Source organism: Brachyhypopomus gauderio, chromosome 18 (assembly GCF_052324685.1).
Source record: "Brachyhypopomus gauderio isolate BG-103 chromosome 18, BGAUD_0.2, whole genome shotgun sequence".
Lineage (NCBI taxonomy): Eukaryota > Metazoa > Chordata > Actinopteri > Gymnotiformes > Hypopomidae > Brachyhypopomus > Brachyhypopomus gauderio.
This window is the reverse complement of record NC_135228.1, coordinates 19,591,664-19,613,956: the sequence shown is the minus strand read 5'-3', so window position 1 is coordinate 19,613,956 and position 22,293 is coordinate 19,591,664. Positions and strand designations below refer to the sequence as shown.

Sequence of the window (22,293 nt, the reverse complement as noted above, 5' to 3'; positions counted from 1 at the left end):
CTAACTAATATCCAGTCTTGACAGTGTAGACAGCTTCATACAGACAGATCAAAGTAACATTTAATGAACAGACCACGGACGATTTTGATCGCTGCGACAGGTAATGTTTTGTAGATCCCGGTTCGGGTAACTTGTAGCCAAATTGTATCAGATAGCGACAAGTTTAACTCACGTCGTACGTCAAACAAAATGTTGAATTGTTATTATTATACGATATACTATTATTCTGTATTATAAAAACGTTAGCTACTTACCTTTTAGCATCAAGATTTGGCCAGCGAATAACTCCCCTTTCCACAGAATCCAGTATGCGTGTACTGCAGAATAGTCTTCTGTATTTTTTGGGTCAAAGTTTTTGATGTCTTTAATATGTACAATATTTTTTACTCCGTCGTCGATGTATTGTACGTAGGCAAACATTTTATTAATGCGAAAAAATCTTAAGGAAAGAACAAGGAAAAATATGAGAGAGCTAGGTGGCTAACAAACTTGTAACGGTATTCGAACGCAGCCTCCATTCGAACAATTCTGAGGCTCACGCAGCTCATCAGTGCAGGACATTAAAGTATGACACGGTGATGCGATTTTATAGCCAGCAATAATGAGGACACACAGACACATACATATATAATTATGCTGTGTGTGTGCGTGCGTGTGAATATGTGTATATATATTAGTGGTGGGCCGTTAACGGCGTTAACGCCGATAACGGCCGACCACTAATTAAATTTAACTCGCTTGCAGATCGTTTTTATCTGTATATATATTCATGAACATTTACCTGACGCATTTTAATGTTGCTTTGTGTTTTCAGGTTTGAAAAGTGCTGGAATTTAAGCTAAAGTACATTAAAATGTTGAAATTACGTTAACAAATACGAGCCTCTTGTAATTCCAGGACGAAACATGAGAGAACGTGAAGACGTTAAGATTGGGCGTTTTGAAAATAAACAACCATTAAATAATGTGATAAAAAGTGAATTATTTCGAGTATATATATTAATAATTAACTTAATTGTGTTTATCGTGCTGGGAAATATTTAAATGGACCTTGAAAGTGCCGTACAAGTGCTTTAATTCTACCTTGTTTAGGTGTATGAACACTGCAAACATGACTTTAGCCTGGTTTAACTTTCGCGAGCGACCGTAGCGCGCGACCCTGCGTGAGCGGTGTACAACCATTAAATAATGTGATAAAAAGCGAATAATTTCGAGTATATGTATAAATATTTAACTAAGTTTAACGTGCTGGGAAATATTGAAATGGACCTTGAAAGTGATGTACAAATGCTTTAATTCCACCTTGTTAAGGTGCATGAACCCTGCAAACATGACTTTGTTTATCGCGCTGAAGCGCGCGCGCGCAAGAAGTTACAAAATTCGAGAGGTGCACGACCTCGCGAATCGACAGCGCGCGAGGCCCTCGCGCATAAGCGGAGCCACAGCGATTACGTCATTTTCGCCGCGCAGACCCTCAAGTAGGCTTAAGCCTGGTGTAAGCCTGGTTTATACTTTCGCGAGCGACCGTAGCGCGCGACTCCGCCCACCTCGCGCGACCCTGCGCGAGCGGTGTAGGTTTAAGCCTGGTTTATCCGCGCGGCGAAAATGACGTAATCGCTGTGGCTCCGCCCGTGCGCGAGGGCCTCGCGCGCTGTCGCGGCGCGAGGTCGTGCACCTCTCGAATTTTGTAACTTCGCGCGCGCTTCAGCGCGATGGACAGAGTCATGTTTGCCGGGTTCATACACCTTTATAAGGTGGAATTAAAGCACTTGTACGTCACTTTAAAGGTCTATTTCAGTATTTCCCAGCACGTTAAACTTAATTAAGTTAAATATTAATACATATACTCGAAATAATTCGCTTTTTTATCACATTATTTAATGGTTGTTTATTTGTTTATTTTCAAAACGCCAAATCTTAACGTCTTCACGTTCTCTCATGTTTCGTCCTGGAATTACAAGAGGCTCGTATTTGTTAACGTAATTTCAACATTTTAATGTACTTTAGCCTAAATTCCAGCACTTTTCAAACCTGAAACACAAAGCAACATCAAAATGCGTCAGGTAAATGTTCATTCCCCTTTTTTGAGGGGTGTTTCTTTATACTACCACATATCGTTTCGGACAACATTGCAAAGCCATATTTATGTTTGATGCCTGGTGTATATAGGTCTCTGGTCAGGTAAAAATGTTCTTTCACCGGTTTTGCAGGGGTTTTTTATTCTCCACTGCCACCTATCGCCACCTATCGTTTCGGAGAACACTGCAGCGACGCTCGTATAAACGGCTACACCGCTCGCGCAGGGTCGCGCAAGGTGGGCGGAGCCGCGCGCTACGGTCGCTCGCGAAAGTATAAACCAGGCTTTATACTTTCGCGAACGTCGCAAGCGTCGCTGCAGTGTTCTCCGAAACGATAGGTGGCAATAGGTGGCAGTGGAGAATGAAAAACCCCTGCAAAACCGGTGAAAGAACATTTTTACCGGACCAGAGACCATATATATACACCAGGCATCAAACATAAATATGACTTTGCAATGTTGTCCGAAATTATATGTGGTAGTATAAAGAAACACCCCTCAAAAAAAAGGGGAATGAACATTTACCTGACGCATTTTAATGTTGCTTTGTGTTTCAGGTTTGAAAAGTGCTGGAATTTAGGCTAAAGTACATTAAAATGTTGAAATTACGTTAACAAATACGAGCCTCTTGTAATTCCAGGACTAAACATGAGAGAACGTGAAGACATTAAGATTTGGCGTTTTGAAAATAAACAACCATTAAATAATGTGATAAAAAGCGAATTATTTCGAGTATATGTATTAATATTTAACTTAATTAAGTTTACCGTGCTGGGAAATACTGAAATGGACCTTTAAAGTGCCGTACAAGTGCTTTAATTCCACCTTGTATAGGTGTATGAACCCGGCAAACATGACTTTGTCCATCGCGCTGAAGCACGGCGCGCGCGCGAAGTTTTACAAAATTCGAGAGGTGCACGACCTCGCGAACGGACAGCGCGCGAGGCCCTCGCGCACGGGCGGAGCCACAGCGATTACGTCATTTTCGCTGCGCGGACCCTCGCGCCGTTAGCAGCGCGTCAAGTATAAACCAGCTTAAAGCCTGGTGTATTATACTTTCGCGAGCGACCGTAGCGCGCGACTCCGCCCACCTCGCGCGAGCGGTGTAGGCGTTTATACTTTCGCGAACGTCGCGAGCGTCACTGCAGTGTTCTCCGAAACGATAGGTGGCAGTGGAGAATAAAAAACCTCTGCAAAACCGGTGAACGAACATTTTTTTTTTATTGAACAAAAAGTGAACATACATAGATGCAGTTTACAAACAATAAGGTGCAAAGACATTACAATTCCACCAAGAAAGAAAGATGCATAGGTGCACACAGAGGAAAAAAAAAGGGAAAACAGGGGCTAAATTATTCTAAATTATAATCTTCTATTAAAGAACAGAAAAGGCGGGCATAACGACCATGCAGCAAACAAACAGTTTTGCAGTGGAGACTGAAGTAATTGTGGAAATGACAAAAGTGAGGCTTGACTTTAAGATATTTTGATTTGTGTATGAAGAATTGTCCCAGGATGATGATATTATTAACAAGAAAATCATCCTTATAGTTGTCTATGCACATTCCATAAATTATGTCATTAACTGAAAACCGTTTGAGAGAAAGTATTTTAAAAGATAAAAGATAACCAATTAAAAATATCAGACCACAGTGTTTGAACAAATGAGCAGTGAACAAATAAATGCTCAGTTGTTTCGGTGCCATCACAAAAAACACAATTGTTGGTTTCAATTCCAAACCGATGCTTAATAAAATCACTGGAGGGATAGATTCCATTTAAAGTTTTAAAGTGGACTTCTTTGGCTTTAGGAGCAATTGGATATTTGAGATATCTGGTACGCAACTTTTGGATAGATTGTATTGTGTAAATTTGAAGAATGGAGTTCCTATATGGCAGAGTGGGGTACAAGATGCTATCAAATGTGTGCCGGATGACCTTATTGGAAAGTTTAGAGTCCTTAAAAGAACAGTTTGCAATCAATAATTGTGGTAAACTGGGGACAATGGGTGAATAAGTGAGAGCTCCAACAATTAGACATAAAACAGATTTAGGAATGGCATTCACAATGGACTTAAATATTTTTGGGTTTGACTTTAAATTATATTGCTGACATAGAGCATTGTAGGACAACAGACAGCCATTACTATCGACTAAGTGCAACACCGACCAGATACCTTTTTCCATCCAGTCCTCATTAAACAATGATTTGTTCTTAACTGTGATGTAGCGATTATTCCAGATTGGTGAATTATGTGGAGTGAAGTTATGACTGTATATAAGTTTCCAATATAACAGCACCTGCTGGTGAAAATTTGAAAGTTTCACAGGAAGACGTTGAACACTGAAGTCACAGCTTAGGAGAAAATCAATCCCTCCCATTGTTTTGAACAGACTTTGGGGAATGTGAAACCACAAGTTGTTAGAATTAAGGCATAGTTTTAACCAATTTAATTTAAGAGTTCCGTTCATAAAATCAAAGTCTATAGTTTGTAGACCCCCATCCTCATAAACTTTAGTCATATCTGTTTTTTTGATGTAGTGTACCTTTTTCTTCCATATAAAGTCATAATTAATCTGATTGATTTTTTTAACAGCTTTGTTTGGAATGGCTAATGAGTATGATGGATAAATACATCTAGATATTGATTCCAATTTAACTAGAAAAGCTCTGCCAAACACACTAATGTCCCTCAACAACCACAAATTGAGTCTGGATTGACATCTCTCAATCAGCTTCCATATATTCTGTCTTTCACTCTCATCAGGATCCTTAGATATCACTATACCCAAATATTTAACCGATTTCCTAACTGGGATATTATGTACTTCTTCTAAGTCAGTGGGATGAACTGACATCATTTCACATTTATTCAGATTTAATTTAAGGCCTGACACTTTCGAGAACATACTAATAATTTGAAAAATTTTTGGAGTCTCATTTATATCCTTCATGAAAATAGTGGTGTCGTCTGCAAATTGACTAATGATAAGAGGTCTACCTAACATATTAAGAGGAGCAATATTGGAGTTCTTTATACAGATAGAGAGCATCTCTGTGGCCATTATAAAAAGTAAAGGAGAAATGGGACATCCTTGTTTAATTCCACGTTCTATAGAGAATCGAGGAGAGGTTCCTCTCGGCAGTGAAACTGATGAAGTTGTGTTCTCATATAAACATTTAATGATATTCTGAAAGCGAATTCCAAAACCAAAAGATTTTAAGCTATGAAAAATAAACGGATGCTCTACAGAATCAAAGGCCTTGTAAAAATCCAGGAAAAGAATAAAACCATCATCTTTAATAAGATGGTTATAATCAATGAGATCCTGTATAAGACAAATATTATTATGTATAGATCTTCCCTTCATAAAACCAGATTGTGTCTCACTGATAATTTGGTGCATATTAGTTTTCAATCTATTTGCAAATAACGAAGTAATAATTTTATAATCAGTGTTAAGCAAAGTGATGGGTCTTAAATTATCTAAAATAATGTGGTCCTTACCAACTTTGGAAATAAGTGTTATAACCCCTTGCTTCATAGAAGCTGGGAAGGACAGATCATTTACTGCTTCTGTCATCATTAAATAAAACGGTTCTCTCAGAATATCCCAAAAATGTTTGTAAAAGTCGGCCGTAAGGCCATCACATCCAGGTGATTTGTTTAAAGAAAGGCGTCCTACTGCCGTGTTCAATTCACTCATAGTAACATCTGCATCACACAGCTCAGAAAAATCACTATCAATACGGGGAATCAGATGATTTATTGAATCAAAGAATGATTTAAGATCATTATCAGAATAGGATCAGGAGTACAAGTTGGAGTAAAAGGAGAGAATTTCTTTCGTGATCTCAGAAGGGTTTACTACAATCTGTCCATTTATCAATAAAGCTTTATTAGAGTTATTTTTCTGTCTCCCTTTTTCTAAACGACAAAAATAGGCAGAACTTCTTTCACCCTCCTCTATCCATTTAGCCCTGGATCTTACATAAGCCCCTTCAGCTTTCCTTATATAAATGTCATCCAGTTTAACTGACAGTGATTGTAAACTCTCTTTATCATTATCAGAAAGAATTGCCTTATTGCAGAGGAGGTTAATATCTTTAATTATTTTTTGCTCTGTAATTATGGAAGCTTTATTTTGATATTTACCATATTCAATAGAGTATTGACGGATTTTGTATTTCAAAAATTCCCATTTAGAATTATAAGATGGTATGGACTTATTGTTCATTACTTCTGAGACTAAAGTTTTGATGTGGTCACAGAAACTTTGTGATTTTAGTAAACTGGAGTTAAATTTCCAGTATCCTTTGTTTCTAGGGAAGTCACTAGATGGTTTAAAGACCAACCTTACGGCAGCGTGATCAGTAAGAGGTGCGGCTGAGATGGAACAATCATAAACAGCATTGGTCATGAACGGTGAAATCAACCAATAGTCTATCCTGGATTTAATTATGCTATTCGGTTTAAACCACGAGTATTCTAAGGTGTTAGGATATTTGCTGCGCCATGGATCCAGCAAATTGTGGACAGAGCAAAAGTTAATGAGGATGGGGTTAAAAAAAACTGTCTTGAAATTTTGATGGGAATCTGTCCAAGTGTTCATCAAAAACCATATTAAAGTCCCCCCCAACAATCAACTTTGCATTTGGAAAAGAAAAATTAAGCTCCTGAATCATATCAGAGATTTCTGACATAAGCTTTCTGTTTAACGCAGCAATGTTAAACCCATATACATTAATTAAAGTATAGTATTGACCATCAATATCTATAACACACGAAAGCCAGTGACCGTTACCACTGGAGCTAGATTTGATCACTTTACCTGGCGAGTTGTGAAAAAGAATAGCCACACCAGCAGATGCAGATGAGCCATGATCAAACAGAATATCATCACCCCACTGATTAATCCAAAACCTTTCGTCCACAGCTGTTGAATGTGTTTCTTGCAAAAAATTAAAATTGTTCTTACCGCCTTTACAGAACAAAAAAACAGATTTTCTTTTAATATTGTTCCTTAAGCCCCTAGCATTAACAGATAAACAAGAAAAAGAAGACATAACACAATGTTGCTCAGTAACTACTAATTAGTGCAACGTTTTAGAAAAATACCAAAAAGTGTCAGTAGCTCAAACGTAAACCGTCCCTTATTAACATTTACAATGTAAACCATCCAACCGGACATCTTATTTAAAGTACACAACTTTAAGTCATTTGAATAATTGCATACTCTGCCGAACCCTGTTCACCTGGTGATTTTTCGCCCGTTGATGAATCCATCTCCACCGCGGTAGTGCGGTAATAAGCTTGTTTACCTTCTGCTCTCGCTTGCTGAATTTTCGGCCATAGCGCCGCACGCGTCTCCCGGTCAGCCGGACAAAGATCTTCGGTGAAACGGACGCCAAGCTCCCTGCAGACCGCACACTCCTTGGTCTTCCTCCACAGCATGTCGCGGTGTGTTCTCTGTGTAAACTGCACAATAACTTGCCTCACTCTGTTCTCCTCCCGCCGACCGAGACGGTGAACTTAGGCCGTAAGGTGAACCCCGTTTTCGTTCTGATCCGCTCCGCGACCTCCGAACTACATGCCCGTTAGCTGATAAAAACGATCAGGTTATATTGCACTTACCAAAAAAGTTTCGCGTCACAGAATCCTGTACTTTGTTTGAACCGAGACGTTTTCTGAAGAACTATTTTCCTCACGCTGAATGACGATTTTGACGTCAAAAGACACCGCGTGACCGCGCTAAACCAATCACGTAACCGATTTACGACAACAAACGGGAAAAAATGACAACCTGCCTAGTGCTGTCAAATATAATCTACAGAAAGAAATCTCCCAAAATATAATTTTATAGTGTGCATAAAATAATTATTATCAACAATATCGTTGATTAATATTATTTTATGCCCACTTTATATACAATAACGCACTATTTAGTATTTATTTGGCCCTCAGAAATACATGAATGAGCATTATCATAATCCTCATTCATGTATTTCTGAATTGGGCCAAATTAATACTAAATATTGCTTTATTTACAGCACGAATTACAATTATGCAAGTGACCTTTCATGTTGTCAGTTGATCAATTAATGGAAATAATTCCAATAATTATTGATAGCCATCCATGTGTTTGTAACAGGGGCTAAATGAATTCCAAGCAGCGCTTTATTTATAGAACAAACAACTATTGTGCAAGTGGATGATAAGGTTACCCTTTCATGTTATTTTTATAAATAAATGGAAATAATTTTATTTATCAATAATTATCAATAAGGGAGGGAGGCCACTCAGGTCCTTGTCCAGTCCCTTGTTATCTCAAGACTGGACTACTGCAACTCCCTACTGGCTGGTCTTCCTATGCATGCCATCAAACCCCTGCAACTGATCCAGAACGCTGCAGCTCGGTTGGTCTTCAACCTTCCCAAGTTCAGCCATGTCACTCCCTTGCTGTCCTCCCTCCACTGGCTTCCGGTAGCTGCCCGCATCAAATATAAAACCCTGGTGCTGGCCTACAAAGCAAAGAATGGTCCAGCTCCTCCTTACTTGATGGCCATGGTAAAACCCAGATGCATACCTAGAACCCTCCGCGCCTCAAGTATGTCTCGTCTTGACCCTCCATCATCCAGGACACATGGGAGACAAGCATCCAGACTTTTCTCTGTCCTGGCTCCAAGGTGGTGGAATGAACTTCCCTTGTGTGTCCGAACATCGGAGTCACTTGCTGTCTTCAGACGCCGACTGAAGACCCACCTCTTTCAAGTGCACTTTGCATAATTATGCTTTGTCTATTGTACTTTATCGTCTCTTTCCTCAGGTATTGTGCATAATTGGGTTATAGGAATTGTTTACTGTCTTTTTCCTCAGGGGATGTGTATATTCAGGTATAATTGTTAGGTATCATTTGACTTTCGTCTAGTGGTTTTTCCAGCTTAGAGTACCTTGTGTTCAGGACTATCTATTCTACCTTGGAGATTCCAAGCAACTACATAGCACTTTTGTAAGTCGCTCTGGATAAGAGCGTCTGCTAAATGCCATAAATGTAAATGTAAATAAGGACCCTTCAGGTATTCATTTATTCACTAACAACACATAAAAAACTATCAAAACAATGAGGGTATACACATCAACTGGCATAAACTTATGTACGTATATACATAACCATAATAAAAGGAATGACAATGACACAAATAGAATAGAGGTAAAATCTCACACACACACACACACACACACACACACACACACACACACACACACACACACACACACACACACACACACACACACACAGTGTATGACATGTAGAACAGAATCAGGGGCTGGATTTCTTGTCATCCATGTCACTTGAAGATTTCCATCTTCCAGTCTCTGTCCTTGATGTGAATGAGGATGCTCTGGTCATCCTTCACCTCAGCAGCTTCCTGCAACTTGCCTTGTACAAAAGAAAAGAACAAAGGATGAATAAATAGGCAGGCAAAAAATGAAGACTTCATTTTTCCTGGTGGTGTGGTGTTGTAAAAATGGTGCTAGGTGTTGCACCCAAAAAAAGTATTTCTTGTGCACACAGATGTACAGCACTGCCAGGACACACCTCTAGAGACAAGTCTGGTTGCTGGGGCTGCCCAGCAACACACAGGGACAGTCCCAAGTGTTCAAGTGTGAGAGAGGGGCAGTGGGGGGTGGGGGAATGGACCGGGGGATGGGCTTGCTGCTGTAAAGCAGTGTGTTGACCAGACAGGGCATCAGGCTGAGGAGCCACAATTCTAAACAGGTATTCAGTGGCATATTAACATCAGGCATGCTATGACATTTATACAAACATACCCAGTACCCCATTAAAGTCAAAGTGTGCTTCATTCTATATCAAAGATCTCAAAACAATGGCAACACACATCACATTATGGCAATTCAGACATACATTGATATTAGAATTAGACAAATACAAGGATTGTGTAGCAGTATAGGCTACATAGTCATTCAACTTCTCCCAACATCTGTGTGTGTGTGTGTGTGTTGGGGGATGGGATGCATTTGCATAGACTACCTACTGTGTGGTGGGGGGAGAGGGTGATACACAGTCTTACCTGCAGTTAAAGTCTGTGTTTTTGTCAAAGCTTCTTTATGGCATCTGCCACCCGCGACGACAAATTTGCAGCCTTTCTTGCAAATGATGCAGATGGCAGGAAGAACGGGGCCAGAGCTGGAGATGGACAGGCTTGATCTGGACCGAAGTGTCCTGGTCAGAGTATTCCCAGTAGTTTGGGGGTCCTGTTGGTCATCTCCCCTCTCTGTTTCTCGCACGAGACGCCGTTTAGTTCTTCCGATCTCTCGCTGGTCAATAATCATCCGTTACATGTGAGATGTAAACCCGTATCATCGATCATCGGGAATTTCTTCAAATGCAGTTCAAGAGTGTTTGAAACTTTCTGCTACGTCTCTGCACTCGCCCCGCAACTCTAGCCACTGCCGAAGACTATTTCGAAAATTATTCCACCTTGTGCTGGTGAAATTCTGTATTTCCTCATGTTTAACAGATGATATATGCATGTAACCATAGACATATATACATAGACGCCTCATCGAGCAGGGCAGCCCGCTGCTGCGATATGTAACAGCGTCCGCCATATTGGTGAGGGCATATGTGCCAGTAAGGCTAATGCAAGTGAATGGAGCGAACTTCAGAAAGTGCTCTTCTACAAAGTATTTTTAGCTAATGTTCGTCATCGACCCACTCACATATAAACGTTAATATATTTGGAAATTAAACAATCACCAAAGACAACATTTATGACTTTTCATTATATTTTAATTGTAATTTCTGAATAAAAAAATGTCAACCTATGATACAATTGATTCCGTTTTTATATTTACAGTAATTAACATTTATGAACATATGTACACACACATCATCAATATATGAAATAATAAATAAAATATCTTTTTATATATGTACACATTAATATCTATATCTATCTATATATATATGTACACATTAATATCTATCTATCTATATATGTACACATTAATGTCTATATCTATATGTACACATTAATATCTATATCTATATATATGTACACATTAATATCTATATATCTATATATATATATATCTATATATATGTCTATATATCGATCTATATCTATCTCTGTATATACTGGGATCTCTATTGTTTGAAGCTAATACCCTTGGAAAAGAACAGTCTTGCACAGCTTTTTCCGTGTGTTACCACTCTGCAACTTAAGAGTGTTCAGCTTGGCAATATGGTGCAGTCTCAGTTTGTGGAAGACAGACACAACTTGAGACATCAACATGAAATGAAAATTTTTTTGTTTATACCTGAGTATATATCGAGCTGCTCTTTCAAATCTTCATTAATCAGTTTCTTCATCCTGAGATCCTCCAAAAGACCACTCACAGTGTTCTTTGCCCTCTTCTCTCTGTCCTTTGCATTCCTCCTCTCCCTTTCCAGACTCTCCACCCTAGCCAAGGCTTCCCTGAGTCTGGCCCTCAGATCCTCATTGGATGAAGGCAGAGCATAGGAGTGATCCTATAACAGAGATGTGAATATTGTTAATATCTGTGTGTGTTTGAAGAATGCTCCATAATGACATGCTTCAGCGTTTGTTCATGGCTGTCATAATGCTAACAGCTGCTTAAGACAAAGTTATCATGTATTGACTCACATGTTTGCCCACAGACACTGGCTCAGCCTCCTGAACAGGTTGGGAGCAGTCTAGTGACGGGGTCTCCTGAGCCTTCTTTGAGCTCTTAGATGTCCTGGTAGACACGTGCTAAAACCAATGATAAAAGATAAAAAATTATCTAACAAGCAGATCCAAAAAGGGAAAATACGTTTTCCAGGATGGTGTGGCTCTGAATCTTGGCTTTCTAGAAGCACCGACCTTTTGGAGGTGAGCTGGGAAACAGAAGACTGAAGGAACAGCTCCAGTTCTGATCCTGACTGCCTGACCTGTATGGAAGTTATTCTGTGTCAATATTCAAATGAAAATGTAATACGCATTTGCATTTACATGTTCCACTCATACAAGCAACTTTGAGCTCAAAATTCAAATTCAAATGCAATAATTCCATTTACATTTGCAATGTGATGGACATCTATTCACATTTCATTTACACATACATTTTGATGCTTTATTTGTGCCTTTATTGAAATGAAAATGTATTTCCCGATTTGAATTATCAAGTTCATGTGATCATGCAAAGGTTGTATCAAAATTATAATTAAAATGCTATTCGCTTAATATGCTGTACATTTCGTGATAACGCGTTTGAAATGTAATTTTCAACCTCACCACCACGCTAAAAAGATGTCAATATTCAAACGTTAAAGGAGAAATAGCGCCACCCCTGTTTGCAATAATATTACGATACCAACAGCGCTCAAAATGTGTCAAAATGCATCTTGAAAATGCAATCCGAGCAGATTGCATTTTCATTTCCATGGTCTTCCACTATAGTCAAATTATAGTCAAATTAGATCCCATCAGCCTTCCAATCAGATTCCACAGTCCTTCACTTTATTCAGCCAATCGGGTTCCATAGCTTTCCACCTCAGACAGCCAATCAGGACAGGACTATAGCACACTAAGCAGTACAGACGAGATTTTTAAACATGGCAGCAGAAGAACTTATCAGATTAATCCGAAGGGTAGCAGACGAGGTGGACGAGAGTCCTCATGGTGAAGTTACATTTACACTTGATCAGTGTGAAAGCTTAATCGATCAAGTATCAGAATTCTCGGCTTTATCTGGCACTGATGTGACTGGTGTCATTGCCAAACTGAGAGCCGTTGCACAGCAACTGAGTGTGCCCATGGCGGTGGGAAGACCCGCTATAAACATTTCGGCGGATGCCATCGAAGGATATCTTCTTTTCGGAATGAAAATTAAAGATATTGCAACTGTGTATGGAGTGAGTCGGAGCACTATTGTTCGTCGTATGCTGGAGAATGGATTAAGGTAAATTATTTTTGTTGGTTTATTCATTCACCCGCTCACGCACGGCATTTTTGCGACCGTGGTTAAACCACCTGTGTTTCGACAAAAACATACTGGTCGCACGTAAGATATGAGTGCGCGACTACAACACACTTAGCGGTAAGAGTCACAGCACTTGATCTGAGAAAAGGTGCAGAATTAAAAATCACCAGTTGATAAGTCATTTCTAATAAATAGTTCAGACGTCCTACAAATATAAATTCATCATGCTTTGTAGCTATAAAATATGAAGTGGTTTTACTCTAGAATTTAAATATTTGACATTCAAATTTTGGATTGCATTTACTTTAAACCTGGACAGTGGAATCACTTCATAATTAATGTCTATATATGACAGAATTGAACTGATATGTTGGATTTATGCTTATTATAATGACTACTGTGGTGGAATTGATGGCACAGAAGTTGAGGTCTCGTATTAAACAGTATTTATTTGATAGCAAGAGAGTTACAAAATATAAAAGTATAAAAGTATGATGTGAAGCTTACGCTTCATGCAGTAACTCTGAACTGTCTCTCAGTCCAGATTCTTATAGTCAAAGTGTGTGTGTGTGTGTGGGTAGAAAAAACTAAGGATGCCTGCTTCCCAGGAGCAGTTATCAGTTTCCCTGGTATTCAACCTTGGGCGCACATGCTAGATATCTGCCAGTCGTCTGCGATCAGTCGGCGACGGCTCGGCGAGCGTCTTTCAGCAGTTCACACTACACGACTGAGCGAGTGACGAGTGATCGCCGATTTGCCTCCGACCACAGTTTTTGTCGGCGATCAGTCGGCGACTGAAAAACCAGCCTAAAATCGTGTAGTGTGAACCAGGCTTAAACGGATAAGCAATATTATCACTAACTCTGCTACTGCACAGAAGACTTCAGTCTTACAGATAAAACATCTTCAATATGGTCATAGTTCATTACTAAGCAGTGCTAGCAGTACTTTTCACAGACTGCGCTATAGTATCTGCATTGACATGATTACAATGAATTACACATGAATATAACAGAAGTGTCAATTCCAGGTTTAGAAAGTAAAAGTCCTCACCAGGATGTTGCTCAGGCTTCCTGGATTGTGTTGATTCCACTAATTTTACCTGGATTGCACTAATTAGAAAATCTAGAATGCTTGAGCAAAATCCTGGTGAGGACATTTACTTTCTGAACCTGGAATTGACACCTCTGGAATATAATCAATATTTATTTCACACTACTTATTTGAAATTTAACTTGAATCCAATTTCTTTCTTTTTGTATTCCAGAGTAGCAGCATTGTACTCTAACATAAGTAATGCAGAGCTGGATAATTTGGTTTTACAACTTCACCAGGCTCACCCACAGTCAGGATATCGCATGATGAGAGCCTTACTCCAAGCAAGAGGACATATGGTACAAAGTATGTTTGAAAAATGTTTACTGCCACATTTCATATCGCCTTTGTTACAGCAATATTAAATGTCATGTATTACACTAATCATTTGCATGGTTTTCCAAAGTTACTAGAGTGCGAGAGTCATTGAGAAGAGTGGATCCAGAGGGCACTGAACTTCGAGCCTTGGCCAACCGAACTCTTCATCGAAGATCATACTCAGTTCCTGCTCCAAATTGCATGTGGCACATTGATGGAAACCATAAACTAATCCGGTATTATTTGCTTTCTTACACCTACTTTTTTGCTTCACTCATTAGCAATTTTATCAGGTATAGTTACCATATGAGTGTGCTTATACCATATAAGTGATATCTGCCATGTCCAGACATTATTTGGGTGGTGGATGATTCCCAGCACATCAGTGACACTGACATGGTAGTGTGTGTGTACGTGTGAAACTCAGTTTCAGATGCTCAGATAAAAGTAAAAAATACTGTTATTAAAGTGGGGCAATCCAAAACACACAGGCAGTGAACTGACAGTAAGCAGAATCCAATAGTACAGCATCAAAATAGTCCAGGGTCAAAGAACAGGAGAGAATAGAAAACCAGGCATACAAACCAGAGGGACTAGGCAGAAACAAAATCCAAGATGATCCAGGTAAATAGGTGGGCTACACAGAAGAAAACACATGGTATACAGACAATCAAAGAAAGCTGTCAATAGTCTCAGTGGTAAGAGACATAATAGTGTGGTGCTGGTACATGTCACAGCAGTGTTACTGGGTTTTTACAGGGTGTTTTTAACTTCATCTGGTATCTAATTAAAATAAATATTTAAATCTTTGTCATTGCACTCAATATGCTGTTTCAACTTGTCATGTATTTTCCTCTTCTCAATATTTTTTGTCTTACATCAACTGGCGATTCGTGATTCATGGAGGGATCGATGGCTTTAGCCGTGTTATCGTGTATCTTGCTGTTGCAACCAACAACTATGCTACTACTGTACTGGATGCCTTCCTTGATGCTGTTAACCAGTATGGCATGCCGTCTCGTGTTCGTTCGGATAAAGGAGGAGAAAACATTGAAGTGGCACACTTTATGGTACAAAACCGTGGAGAAAACCGGAATTCTCACATTACTGGGAGAAGTGTTCACAATCAACGGTAACAAGATGTCTTTTTCCTTGTTTTACTTTGAAGGGGACAGTTTTATCCATTTTTGTATTCTGCATTATCCTACACTATTGTGTTGATTACCTTTTATACTGCAAGATTATTTCAATGTTCCAATTATACTATAATGTACAATCTTATTTTAATGCAAAATAATAGCTTGAAAATGTTGTAAAATGGAAACCATATCAAAGTACTGCTGTTTATTTTATTTTTTTTAGCATTGAGCGTCTTTGGCGAGATGTGTACACACAGGTTCTTGACTTGTTCTACACGCTCTTCCACAACTTGGAGGCAGAAGGGATGCTGAGTCCTGATGATGAGCTACATCTGTATGCTCTACACTGGATTTTCCTTCCCCAGTTACAGCATCATCTCAGTGTCTTTAAAGAAGCCTGGAACTTGCACAAACTAAGAACAGAGAACAATCGATCGCCATACCAACTTTGGCTACAATACAGAGATACTGCAGAGGATCCCGAGATAGTAAGTATACATGTTTAAAAAATGAAATAATGAGTGATGTGGGATGTTGTGCAATGAAGCAGGATAGTAAAACCATTTAAAGGAAATATGTGTATAATACTGAGGAAGAGTATGTAATCTGTTATTTTAGGTTAATGCTGAATATGGTATTGACTGGGATGGCCCACATGAGGTGGAAGATGTAGACTCCCTGGCAGTACCAGATGCCCAGTTACCTCGTGATCTCACTGCAGAGGAGATTGCAAGCCTGCCCAACCAACATGTATCCCTTACTGAAGCAGTAGACGTTATTTGTTGACAATAGAGCGTCTGGTCGATATATTTAGTGTAGCTTAAAAGGATTGATCTTGGCCAGAACATCTAGAATAATTAAGCAATAATAAATGCAGAAGTGTATTTTAATATTTTTATTTTTTTCAAAAAGCCAATTTGTATGAAGTACAGCTTTGCATCTGTCGTGGTAAGATTTCAGTATTTAACATTTGATTTGAAATAAAAGTCACAAGTACAAAATGAACCATGTATTTTGTTAATTCTTGTCTAACAAGTATGCATTTCATAGAACTAATTTCTTGAATACGTTTTAGTAGAATAAGCAATTTTCAGTTTTTCAAAAGCTTAATGGCTTAATTCACACTACCTGAATATCTAGGGTCTCCCTATGCTCAGATTAGACCAAAGCCAAACTTTGTGGATTTCACAGCAGCCTTCATGTTTTGTGTAAAAACAAGGAAAGTCTCACATTTCAGAGGAAGTTTAAGGGTCGTAAGGCAGGTTGAAGCCACTGGCAAAGACAGGTCAGGCATTACTTCAACATAGAGATGATCTGGGAGGACTGACCAACCAGTCCAAAACTGCACCAGCTCATGTAGTTCTGATGGAGAACCTGCAAGAGGTTTGTTAAATTCAAACGTTCAAATTCAAATTAAAAAAAGCAAGAGTGCTTAGCATCACTTCTATTAAGGAGAGGCCTGTTTGACAGACGAACCTTTCTGAATATATTCTCTCAAAAAGCCTGTGACTTGGCAAGATTGTTCCAAGTTGAGCTGGTCCTCCTCTTCATCACTGTCAGGTTCAGGCCAGATAACCCTTTTAAGTATCATCTAAGGGGCAGAAGTTATTGAATTAAGTCTAAACCAATCATGATTCCAAAAATGAAGTTTGCCTGCATTTCATCAAATATCAAGTTATGTGACTAATGTAAATCACCGAGTGTTGAATTCTGTTCCATTCATATGCATAAAACAAAAATATTTAAAAATAGGAGGATGTTGGGAATATTACCTCTGGGTCCAGCAATAGAGCAGAGGATCTGGGGAACAGCACCACTGTTAAATCTGGCCGTTCTTTGATCATTCGCAGCACCCCCGTGTCCTTCAGCCCCCTTAGAATTTGTGCAAGCTGCTTTTCACGTCTGCCAATAACCTGAAAATATTTATTAAAAATAGACTGAAGAGAAAATATGCAAAGACAACCATTGGTATGAGAATTACTTTGATACAGATGGAGTGTGCACCCACTGTCTGAGACAGCACATACACCACCATAAATAAAATGCAACGCCACAAAACAGCACCCTCCAACATACCCCATGGTGGAGGACAGCTTCTGCTAACCACCTTCTGTTCGAGTTGGTGACTGGAGGCAGATCCCAACTTAAGGCCAGGCTGTTTATTTAGGCTGTCTTTTTCCTGTGGGCTCAGCTCACTCTGGCTTTCCAGCTGTAAAATTATAATTTGTGAGACAAAACCGCCAACAGGCTTTTTCAATTTCTGTTTTAAGATAATGTAAATTCTTACTAGAGTCACAATATTGGCCACATCTATATCAGGGCAGTCTTTCAACTCCAAAATAGGAGCAGCATCTTTACTGCCACTTAGAAGGGGAAGGAGAGATGGGCTCAGCCCTGAGAAGAGTGGACCTCCATGAATAAATGTGTGGCCAATCATTCTTCCCACAACTCTAAACAGGTCACCATCTACAAGTGCTCTTGATGTTGAAGGAACCTTGTGATCATCTTCTCCATTGAATAGAAGTGTTTTTCCACAGTTATCTGGGGGTTAGAGGTTAGGAGACATTTTAAAACCTAGATAAAAAGTCACACTAATTCTTTGAATAGCAATGTTGATTAAGTGAATAATTAATTGCCTGAACATGACTGCCAAAAAACTGCAAAAAAAAATTGCAATAGCACAAATCACCCACAGTCTGAAACAATCAGTGGTTTACCAAAACAACCAATTGAATAGCGCTGTACATCGTGGACGTAATTCTGAACTTGAAATAATGTCTGCTAAATCCTTTTCAGGCAACATTTACCTTTTTTGAAAAACTGCACACATTCCATCTTATGGGAATTACATCTACTCACCAAGGTCAATGTCAAATCCAAAGTGCAGCTTGTCCATTAGTAGGGAGAAAAAATGTCGTGTTACTCCGTCCCCCATTGCAGCATCTCCTGTTTATGATTATAATGAGCAGAAAGCTATAAGAATCATTATTAGTCTATAGCAACAAAGTCAGTCAAATGTAATTACATAGACCATGTTACCTTTAAATCTTACACTGAAGGGACTTGTCCAATCAAGATTTTGTCGTTTATAGAAGGTAAGCATTTCTCGTTCACGATCCTGTTCACTGGCATGTACATCAAGTGTCACAACTACATCTGGCTTTTCCTCAGCATTCCTTAAAATGTGCCTTCGATACATCTTGGCAGCTGTGTCAAGATCAGGCTCCATCTTCCACTCTGTGGTGTTTGTGTGAAATATTAATAATACAATAAGTTAAATATCCACATCAAAAAGACAAAGGGCTTTTATATGATGTAAATAATGTTCAGAACAGTTCTGATTCATTAAAGAAAAAGTTTATCATTGGTTGGCCTCTTAAAATGCAAATGAACACATGTACAGCTCTGCGATATGATTAGGACTGAACCTTCAATGGCAAACTCTGCTGTTGAACAATGACTGGTTGAGGGACCATCAGACACTGATGCTGAAACCCTGTCCTGCCTTTCAGTGTTGCTCTCCGCCACTATTACTGATGTTCCTTCCTGCCCTGCATCATCATCATCCAACCTCTCTCTGTCTCTCTCATACAACCTAGTGTAATCACCAATATGTTAAGGCTTGTGACATTTTGCAGTAGACATTATGTTCACTGGTGCTGCATTTTAATGCCCAAGTAATTACAAAACATCAGAGATGTGTATTCCTTTAACACCAATGCACCTCTGGGGGAAGGAATAAAAAAAACTAAAACAGACACCACTTAAAAATGACCAGCTTCTTTGCTTCTGATATTTAATATCCAATCACTGACCGCTTGTGTGAAGTGAACCATTCTGCCTTTGACCCGCCCAAGCAGTGAAACATGTAAACAGAGCACAGGGGAGCAGATGCAGGTTAGGTGTCATGATCAAGGGCTCTTCAGTCACATCCTGGCAGGTCGATTTGATACAGTGACCCTCCCGCTACCCTTCAGGCTATGCTTGCCCAATTTATAATTGCAAAAAATAGCTAAATTATTATTCATTTTGGAATTGGAGAAATGTTTCAATAATTTATAAAATAAAAACAAATTCAAACCAAAAACACAAACCTAGGTCAGTCATTTTTAAGTGGTCTCGATTTTTTTCTAGAAATAATTTTTGTAGCTAAATGAAGATACCTAAAGGGAAACAAAATACCTAATGTATAATTTTAGAATAAAAGTATTATTCTTGAGATATGTAAACCCTGCCACTTACTTCTCACAGACATCAACATGGCCTGGCATTTCTGACAGGCTGTATTTCTCATTGCAATACAAGCATTCAGTCAATGGGCCAGATGATATGGACTGATCATACCCAAGCTCAAGGCTCTGCAATATCATGTAAGCACACAAAAAATGCAAGCTTGAAAACAGAACTCTGCAAGACTCCAGTCCTCTAGCACAGGGGTTCAACAGACCAGATTTTAGCACATGTACCCTTCAAGTCATGCTTATCCAGCTATTTTCCACCATGGACATCAGCACACCAACAAGCCTGTATTGTCAGAAACTAGCAGAAAGATGTGCATGCAGAGTTTCATCTGCACTTCAACACATGTAACATTACAAGTTGTTTATATACCTGTACATCTATGTCCTTCTGTAGTGGTCGTATATATACAAGAGCTTGTCCAACCATGAGTGATTCACTCAAGAGATACTCAGGAGAATAACCATCATCTGGACATGGTATTTCCTCAAGCAGTTTACAGCGAGTGTATCCCTTGGATCGCAACAGCTGAAATCCACCACATTCCTTCAAGGCAGGGAAATTTAAAAGTATACGCTCTGAAAAATCCTGTGGACTGCAGCATTTGTCTGAAATGAAGGGACAATTTCAAAGTTCATTAGCAAACCTTCTCAATAAAAAAGGCAATTTAACCAGCTTGACCAGCTTAAGCTGTGTTTTGGAACCTGGTAGCTGGTTTGTAGCTGGTAGCTGGTTAAACCATTCAAAACCAGCTGTTAGCTGGTTCATAGGTGGTAGCTGGTTTATAGCTGGTTACACCATCTTAAACCATCTTGTTGCTGGTGGGTGGTTTTACTGTCCAAAACCAGCTTGTACCTGGTATTCTGTAAAATAACTAGTATTTTAAATTTACAATTAACCTTTGATAGCTTGTTGCAGAACTGTCAAGTGACCAGAATATTATACAATGTGCCTCAACCATGGTCGTGGATTTTCTGTCTGGAACATTTTGATGTTTTCCTAAATGACAATTAAATTAGGCATGCTGGAGGAGAGCAACACTAAAACAAGCAGGGAATGTTTAAACATGTGCACACCTGCCCTAACACCTATGCTTTACTGTTAATAGACCAGTTTGCAAAATAGGCAAGAAACAAAGACAATTTTAAAAGACAACTCAAAAATATTTATTTTTCTTAATTTACTGAGAAATTATTATAACAGCTGCTTTAATAAAATGCTATTTGTACAAACGACATTTTAAACAAGTAATATAATTTTATCAAATAACAAATCATGTACTTATTGATTTTGTTTTTTTTGTTTTTTGTTGATGTCTTGGATTTTTTCTGTAACATAACGTCCAAATTTTCCTGCTCTGGTCCTTAGCTCGAACTCTTCCAGGTTTTTTGTCTCGAGCCACTTTTGGAAGCAATCTTTAACAAAACAAAATAAAGCAAAATGTCATGAGAAAACTTTAATATGCATAAAATATGCATGTTACTGCACAACAATAAAATCATATAGTTTTCTAAAGACTTCAAAAACTATTTACTTGAAACAAAGTACAAATCATTTACTTGCATGTATAGGCCTTCTCAGAGGAGCTAAACTCCTAAATGTGAGGTATAAACTTCTAGCCTATATGAAGACTAGATAACCTGCTCAAAGGCCACATGACTATTATTATGAACAGTTTTATTAAATGTCAACATTTTGCACAGAAGATATGTATAAGATTATTAGCAGGTCATTGAGAAATTTTAATAAAATTCAAGTGTCCTGGTCCAAAAGAGACACATGTAATATTTCATGCAGCAGTAATATCCTCCATCATTTTCAGATTAGTATTCTTTATCAACATTCTTACTTACTTTTTAGTGCTCTTAATTTGTGAGGGGTTAGAGGGGGCCTGGGGGTTGTCTTTGTTGTTGGACAACTTTTACCCTCCAGACTCCGGTTGGCCAAAATGTTTGTGCCCCAAATGCACACTGCCAGCTCCTTCACAAACAAGCTGTCCTTGCTGTTTCCTTGGACTCTCTTCCACTGATTTGTATTGATGTAAATTCCTTCACCAATGTGCGTCTGTGTGAAATTTTATTTTATTTCACGATTATATGTAAATCATATCAGTATAATCAAAGACAATACCACCGTTACTGTACATTTATAATTAAATCTAAAATACCCTTTCTTCTTCTGAAGCTTGCTCTTTCTGTTGGCTTATTTCTACTGCAAATATAAAATAATTGAATAATTATTACCTTACTTTTGGTAAATGACAGTTGTAGAATGATTAAATAGTACAATATTATTGTGCATGTCTCTTATCTCTTATCAGAGATAGGATGAATGTATAAGTGTAACCAAGTCATTCATGTTTTATTAGCAATATACTTACCAACTGTTGCTTGAGAAGTGTTTAATGGGGGTGA

At 38.7% G+C, this 22,293-nt stretch overlaps 1 protein-coding gene and 2 long non-coding RNA genes across 3 annotated transcripts; 1 reads left to right on the top strand and 2 right to left on the bottom strand.

The window, feature by feature from the left end:
- Window positions 1–11,224: 11,224 nt before the first annotated feature.
- On the bottom strand, window positions 11,225–12,115 carry LOC143482051 (uncharacterized). Its single transcript, XR_013122125.1, has 3 exons — window positions 11,990–12,115; window positions 11,771–11,878; window positions 11,225–11,634 (listed from the first exon to the last, which is right to left on the bottom strand). It is a non-coding gene; the product is annotated as an uncharacterized LOC143482051 (long non-coding RNA).
- Window positions 12,116–15,271: 3,156 nt separating this feature from the next.
- On the top strand, window positions 15,272–16,434 carry LOC143481435 (uncharacterized). The gene is made up of 3 exons (XR_013122026.1): window positions 15,272–15,633; window positions 15,864–16,128; window positions 16,259–16,434. It is a non-coding gene; the product is annotated as an uncharacterized LOC143481435 (long non-coding RNA).
- Window positions 16,435–16,565: 131 nt separating this feature from the next.
- Window positions 16,566–20,510, bottom strand: LOC143482279 (uncharacterized). The gene is made up of 10 exons (XM_076980605.1): window positions 20,252–20,510; window positions 19,883–19,998; window positions 19,069–19,235; window positions 18,680–18,877; window positions 18,500–18,586; window positions 17,928–18,181; window positions 17,717–17,849; window positions 17,413–17,553; window positions 17,117–17,231; window positions 16,566–17,014 (listed from the first exon to the last, which is right to left on the bottom strand). Exons 1-8 carry the CDS (start codon window positions 20,306–20,308, stop codon window positions 17,537–17,539), a joined length of 1,029 nt encoding a protein of 342 aa, XP_076836720.1. The 5' UTR covers window positions 20,309–20,510; the 3' UTR covers window positions 16,566–17,014; window positions 17,117–17,231; window positions 17,413–17,536.
- Window positions 20,511–22,293: the final 1,783 nt, after the last annotated feature.

Excerpts from the sequence above, each read along its gene's own strand:
- LOC143482279 (XM_076980605.1), bottom strand. The coding sequence starts at position 20,308 with ATGGTTGGACAAGCTCTTGTATATATACGACCACTACAGAAGGACATA. Across the intron at positions 19,999-20,251 it reads AGAAGGACATAGATGTACAG|AGCCTTGAGCTTGGGTATGA; the intron begins GTATATAAACAA and ends ATGATATTGCAG. Across the intron at positions 19,236-19,882 it reads CATGTTGATGTCTGTGAGAA|GTTGTATGAGAGAGACAGAG; the intron begins GTAAGTGGCAGG and ends TGATTACACTAG.